Genomic DNA, 5,552 nt, shown 5'->3' with positions numbered 1-5,552 from the left:
CGCCATCCTCTAGAAGTTAGAGGACGCTCTATGTAGGACGGCTACCATCGTCATCCAGGGCGTCGGAAGATATCATGACATGCTCCCCTTCGTGGAGGAGAGTCTAGAGGAACTCCAACGCGTGCGCAGTCCTTCGCTTGCTCGGCGATGTGAGCGGGAGCTCCATCATCTAGAGGGGCTAATGTACTGCCTGGAGGGGCTGATGCATGTCGACTGTGAACCGGCCCCTCTCGCGATGAGTGCTCTGTTCGAGCATGAAGACTTGGCGAAGCAGATCCTGAGACAAGAGGCTCTACTTAGATGCCTGCACAGGCAACATCGTGTCATTCTGACGAAGATGGATGCCTATCTGGATGCCGCCTTCTTTATGGACGCTGGGTCCCTCGAGGGAGAGGCGAGGCTGAAGAAGCTCGAGTGCGAGAAGGTGCGGGTTGGTCGCGCTACTGAGGCAGAGGCAAGGATGCTCCAACTCCTTCGCCAGAAAGAGGAAGATGGCAAGGCTACTCTCGCCAGGCTTCAATAGAAGCAGGAGGCGAAGACTCGAGCCAGGCAGGCGGCAGAGCTCACAGACGTCAAGGTGAGAATCGCCAGTTTCAGTCTGCTGAAGTTGATGTAGCGCGTCTCTTGTTTTTTTTCCTTGTTAGACATCGCTGTAATTTTTCCGATGCCTGTTGCATCGTAACTTAAAGACATTATGTCTCTAAACTCGGCCTGGAATGGCCTTTTATGCTCTTAGTTATTTATCACCTTGCATGCACAACCTTTTCTTTATTTTCTGTGTCGATCTTATACTTAGAAAATTTCTGATTGATCTCTGGCAGTCATCTTGTCGGACTCGCCTGCGTTGCTTAGCGTCCTAGTCGAGCCAATTATATTATTTTTCGCAGTGTGGTGGGCCTTCGGCGAGTTTGTCTTAGACTTAGTTGCTAGGACCCTCTTCCGCTTTTGGCTATTCATAGCGTGGGATCGGGTTGATTCTGAGTTTTGCATTGTAGTTCATGTTGGTTTGAGATGTTAAAAATCAACAATCTAACCCGAATAGACCGATTGCTTGTGCATGCGACCTAATCAGTAATCCTAACAATAACTCGCCATTTGGCCGGTTGTTGTTTGAGGGTCAACTGGAGCATGTCTCCTGGCAAGCCATCCTTAATGAACATTGTCGCTTAATAGGACAATGATGTCCGGATAACCGAATCATTCAGGGACGTAGGAGTATGACGATTGATTATTGTAGGAGCCATCATATGGTGGGCTACTACCCATCGATTGTTCTAAGAGAATATTAGAACGCTTGGAATAGGTTGGGCTATTTAGGTACGTATGAGGGTGATGACCGACTGAAGTAGCAATGCGTCACGTAGTAAGTTACTACTCGGGCAGCGTCATTTGCGGGGAATGACGGAGCCTGCTACCATAGGTAATCATTAACCCGATAGAATCTTGTTACGATCGGAGCAACTATGAGGACCTATCATCCCATGGGAGAGGATTGATAGGTTGATATTGCAAGAGGTGATAGTTAATATGGCTGGATTGTTTGTCGCGATGTGAGCGACTTTGTGGGCTCACCATCCTATTGGAGAGGATTAGTAAGTTGATTTTATCAGAGGTGATAGTATGACAGGATTATTTGTCACGATGTAAGAGACTTTGTAGGCTCACCATCCTATTGGAGAGGATTGGTAAGTTGATTTTGTCAGAGGTGATAGTTAACATGATAGTAGGAGTGGTTCCATCATCTTATTAGAGAGGATCAACAAGGGAAATTTAGGGAAGACCATCAGAGGTGAAGATTAACTTGATAGTTGAATTTGGTCCTAACTATAGGAAGGTTTGACTGAGTAGGGATCTGGGTTACACTTAAGAACACTATACGTAGCGTCTTGTATAGGGTTTTCTGTAAGCAGTGGCTCATACTCGCGAATACATCGAAGTATATGAAGTAGGAACAGTTTAGCCTCGTGTACCAGTTTGAGGGAGTAAGGACCAGTTTAGACTCATGCACTCATGGTAGTTTGGAGGGGCAGTTTATACTCTTGCACCAGTAGGAGTTTGAAGAAGAACTACGGGTAGTACTTCTTCAAGAACTTGTCGTTGATAGACATCATGATTTTATCGCCATTTGGTTTAACGAGGCGATAGGCTCCATTCGAATAGACTGTTTCTACCATGAACGGTCCTTCCCATTTGAGTTAGAACTTGCCTTTCTTCTTGGAAGTGAGAATCATCAGTTGTCTAACGGTGAGGACCAATTCTCCTTCCTTGAAGGATCGATGCTTAACTTTCTTGTCGAAGGCCTTAGCCATTCGGGCTTGGTAGAACTCAATGTGTTGTTGGGCCTCAATCCATCTTTAATCTAATGCTTCAAGTTCTATGAGGCATCATTGATGATTATCCTCGGTCGTCATCCTAGTCGCTAGGGTGAAACGAAGGGATGGAATCTGAATCTCTAATGGTAACACAGCCTCACAGCCATATACCAACGAGTAAGGCGTGTTGCCGATCGGTGTGCGAACCGTTGTGCGATACGCCCATAACCTCTCGCCCAGCTTCTTGTTCCAATCAAGCTTGCTATTGGAAGTCAGCTTGGTCAAGATCTTAATGATTGTTTTGTTGAAGGCCTCGGCCAAACCATTCGCCGAAGGGTTATAGGATGTAGAGGAAATGTTCTACATTCGGAACTTATCACAAAATCGGGTGAACGTATGACTAACAAATTATGTGTCGTTGTCATGAATGATACATCGGGGTACATATCGTTATATGACATGATGCTTGATGAACTCAATCACATCTGTAGGCGTTAAAAATTGCCCATAGGTCCTCAAACACAGTTCAAGATAAGGAGAAGGCGATAAACGATATTATCCAAGTCAAGGGAATTTATCCAACATCAGTAAGTGTATGAAGTAGATCAATAGAATGCACAAGTCAACGAAACAATGAAGCGTACGCAAAACAAGAGAACTGGAAGAACCACGAATCGCCTAAATATCAAAAAAGTGAACGAAACACCACTCGGAGGCCAGTGTAGGCGCGAGTCACCAATTGGTGGCTCGCACCCATGCGGGCCACCAAATGGTGGCTCACAGTTCCGAGCCACCAGGACTCTTATTGAATACAAAACCTCCCCAAACACAGATTTCGAGGATTTTTAAGGATTCTTTCGTCCCAGAACCACTCCAATTGTTTTAAGGTTATCCCTAGATGTGTTTAAGTGGTTATTAAATACAAATAACATTTAAACATAAATTCTTATTCGAAAGGATATCTCCAAAGGCCTATAAATAGAAGCCTAGGGTCTTCTTTCAGGAGGATCTAAGATTAAGAAAGCGAGGTGCTATCAAATTATCCAGCTAACCACGAATTTCAGAGGAGAATCATCAGATCTTGGCGAACACTTTCATAAAGAAAGCCCCCTTCGAAAGGTTTGTGATTCTTTCTTTCCTCCGGATTAAACTTGGTTTTAATCTCGAGAAGAGCCACAATCTCACTTGGTCGTGATTATCGCTTTCGCAATTGTTTCCTTCGTGAAACAAGAGCGTAGTTATACTATCAATCGGGTTTGATCTGCGGCGGTCCACGGACTAACGCGTCCCCGGCATAGGCAAAGATTGCACACAAAGCAGCGGGAGATAAACTACTGCTGCGTTTTGTTTGATAAAGTTGTAATATTTATTTTTCGTTGTAAGAAGATCTTATAAAAAGATCAACTTTTCTTTCAGTTTGAACTTGTAATCGATAAATGGTGTAACATGTTTGAAAACAATGGAAAAGGCAACTTTTGACACAAACAACGTCATTGATCTTGACTTCTCTTAAGGGGACGGCTTCAGCCCATTTAAAGAAGTAGTCGGTGATCGCGAGGATGAAGCGATGACCTCTTGTCGACGGCGAGGATATTGGTCCGATGATGTCCATCCCCCATGCTTCGAAAGGCCATGACACCGTTGTTGTATGTAGGTCTTCAAGAGGTCGGTGCATGTAATTGGTGTGGATTTGGCATGCGTGGCATCGTTTGGCATAAGCAACTGCGTCGCTAACCATCCCTAGCCAAAAGTAGCCTATCCTCCGTAACCGATCCCAAAGCTTAGGTTCGGGCTGGTGAGCTCCACAGGTGCCATCATGGGCTTCGCGTAGAGCTTCTTATGCTTCTGTCTTTGAAAGACATAGAAGTAACAAGCCATCATATGACTTGCGATACAACGTCTTTGTGGTCGAATCGTAGTAGAACCTTGAGGCACGTCGACGGACAGACTCTTGCTCCATAGCGTCTTCGGGAAGCATGCCGTACAAGACATAATCAATGATCAAGAGATGCCAATCTTTTGGGTCGGGTTGATCCGAAACCTGGTGAGTGGCGTTCATGTCTAGAACGTCTTCTGGTCGAAAGAGTCGTCGGCTCACCATAGGGACACATTGAGTTGTTTCTAGTGGCTGAGCTAAATTAGCCGCTAAGGATGCGAGGGCGTCCGCATGTGTGTTCCTAGAATGAAGCACATGCTCGATGCGGAAGCTTTCGAATGACTTAACTAGCTTGGTAGATGCTTTCTGAAGCTGGATCAGGTCTTCATTTCTAACTTCATATTCCCCCATCATTTGCTTGACAATGAGCTGAGAGTCGGCGTAGGCCTCGAGATGTTTTATCTCTAACTCTCTTGCCAGCTTGAGTCTAATGAGTAGCGCATTATACTCAGCCACATTGTTAGTACATGGCTCTGTTAGATAAAAAGCTCAAGGTAATACGTAGTTATGTGGGGAGTGCCCATGAGATCACAGAGAACCTACCCTTTGACTGACTTCTGTGGCATGAAGTGAATGTGTACTGAGACAATAGGAGTGCCCATTTGGCCAAATGCTAGTTTAAGGCCGTGGGCTGCGTCATGAAGACTCGAATGGGGTTCATCCGGGAAATGGCATGGATGGTTTGGCTAACTAGGTAGTGTCGCATCTTTTGGATGGTAAATACCAGGGCTAAGCATTCCTTTTCGACCATAGGGTATCGTCGTTCAGCATGTTACAAAGTCCTACTTAGGTAGTAGATACCCTGCTCATGGCCAGCATCATTATTCTGTACCAATAGGGCACTTAGAGAGTACTCCATGGCTTGGATTTAGATGAGGAATGACTTTCCTGATATTGGAGCCGCCAGGATAGGTGGGTTCGAGAGGTAAGCTTTGATATCTTTAAAGGCCCGCTGGCAGGACGCGTCCCATACGAAGGAGGTACCTTTCTTCATCAGTTTGGAGAAGGGTTAACACTTGCCCGAAAGATGTAAAATGAACCTCCGGATGTAAACCAATCGTCCCTAAAGACCCCTTAATTCCTTAAGATTTTGGGGCGGCTGAAGCTCTTGGATAGCTCGTACCTTGTCCGGGTCAATTCGAATTCCTTTCATTGTGACTACAAACCCAAGGAATTTACCGCTAGATATCCCTAAGAATGACTTCGTAGGATTCATCTTGAGTTGATAAGTTCTCATGAGTTCTAACATCACCCTCAAGTCTTGGAGGTGGTCATCTTTACTGTGACTTTTCACGACCAAGTCG

The 5,552-nt window shown here is 45.3% G+C and overlaps 1 protein-coding gene across 1 annotated transcript; it reads right to left on the bottom strand.

The window, feature by feature from the left end:
• Window positions 4,150-5,107, bottom strand: LOC109838986. The gene is made up of 2 exons (XM_020407414.1): window positions 5,050-5,107; window positions 4,150-4,721 (listed from the first exon to the last, which is right to left on the bottom strand). Exons 1-2 carry the CDS (start codon window positions 5,105-5,107, stop codon window positions 4,150-4,152), a joined length of 630 nt encoding a protein of 209 aa, XP_020263003.1.

The sequence above is a fragment of the Asparagus officinalis genome, chromosome 4, assembly GCF_001876935.1.
Source record: "Asparagus officinalis chromosome 4, Aspof.V1, whole genome shotgun sequence".
NCBI classification, from domain to species: Eukaryota; Viridiplantae; Streptophyta; class Magnoliopsida; order Asparagales; family Asparagaceae; genus Asparagus; species Asparagus officinalis.
Note: the sequence above shows the minus strand (reverse complement) of the source record. Positions and strands in the feature narration are given on the sequence as shown.

Bases quoted from the DNA above. Each gene is read 5' to 3' on its own strand.
- LOC109838986 (XM_020407414.1), bottom strand. From the start codon at position 5,107: ATGGAGTACTCTCTAAGTGCCCTATTGGTACAGAATAATGATGCTGGC. The intron at 4,722-5,049 runs GTATCTACTACC...TTTATCTAACAG, and splicing joins TGATGCTGGCCATGAGCAGG to AGCCATGTACTAACAATGTG.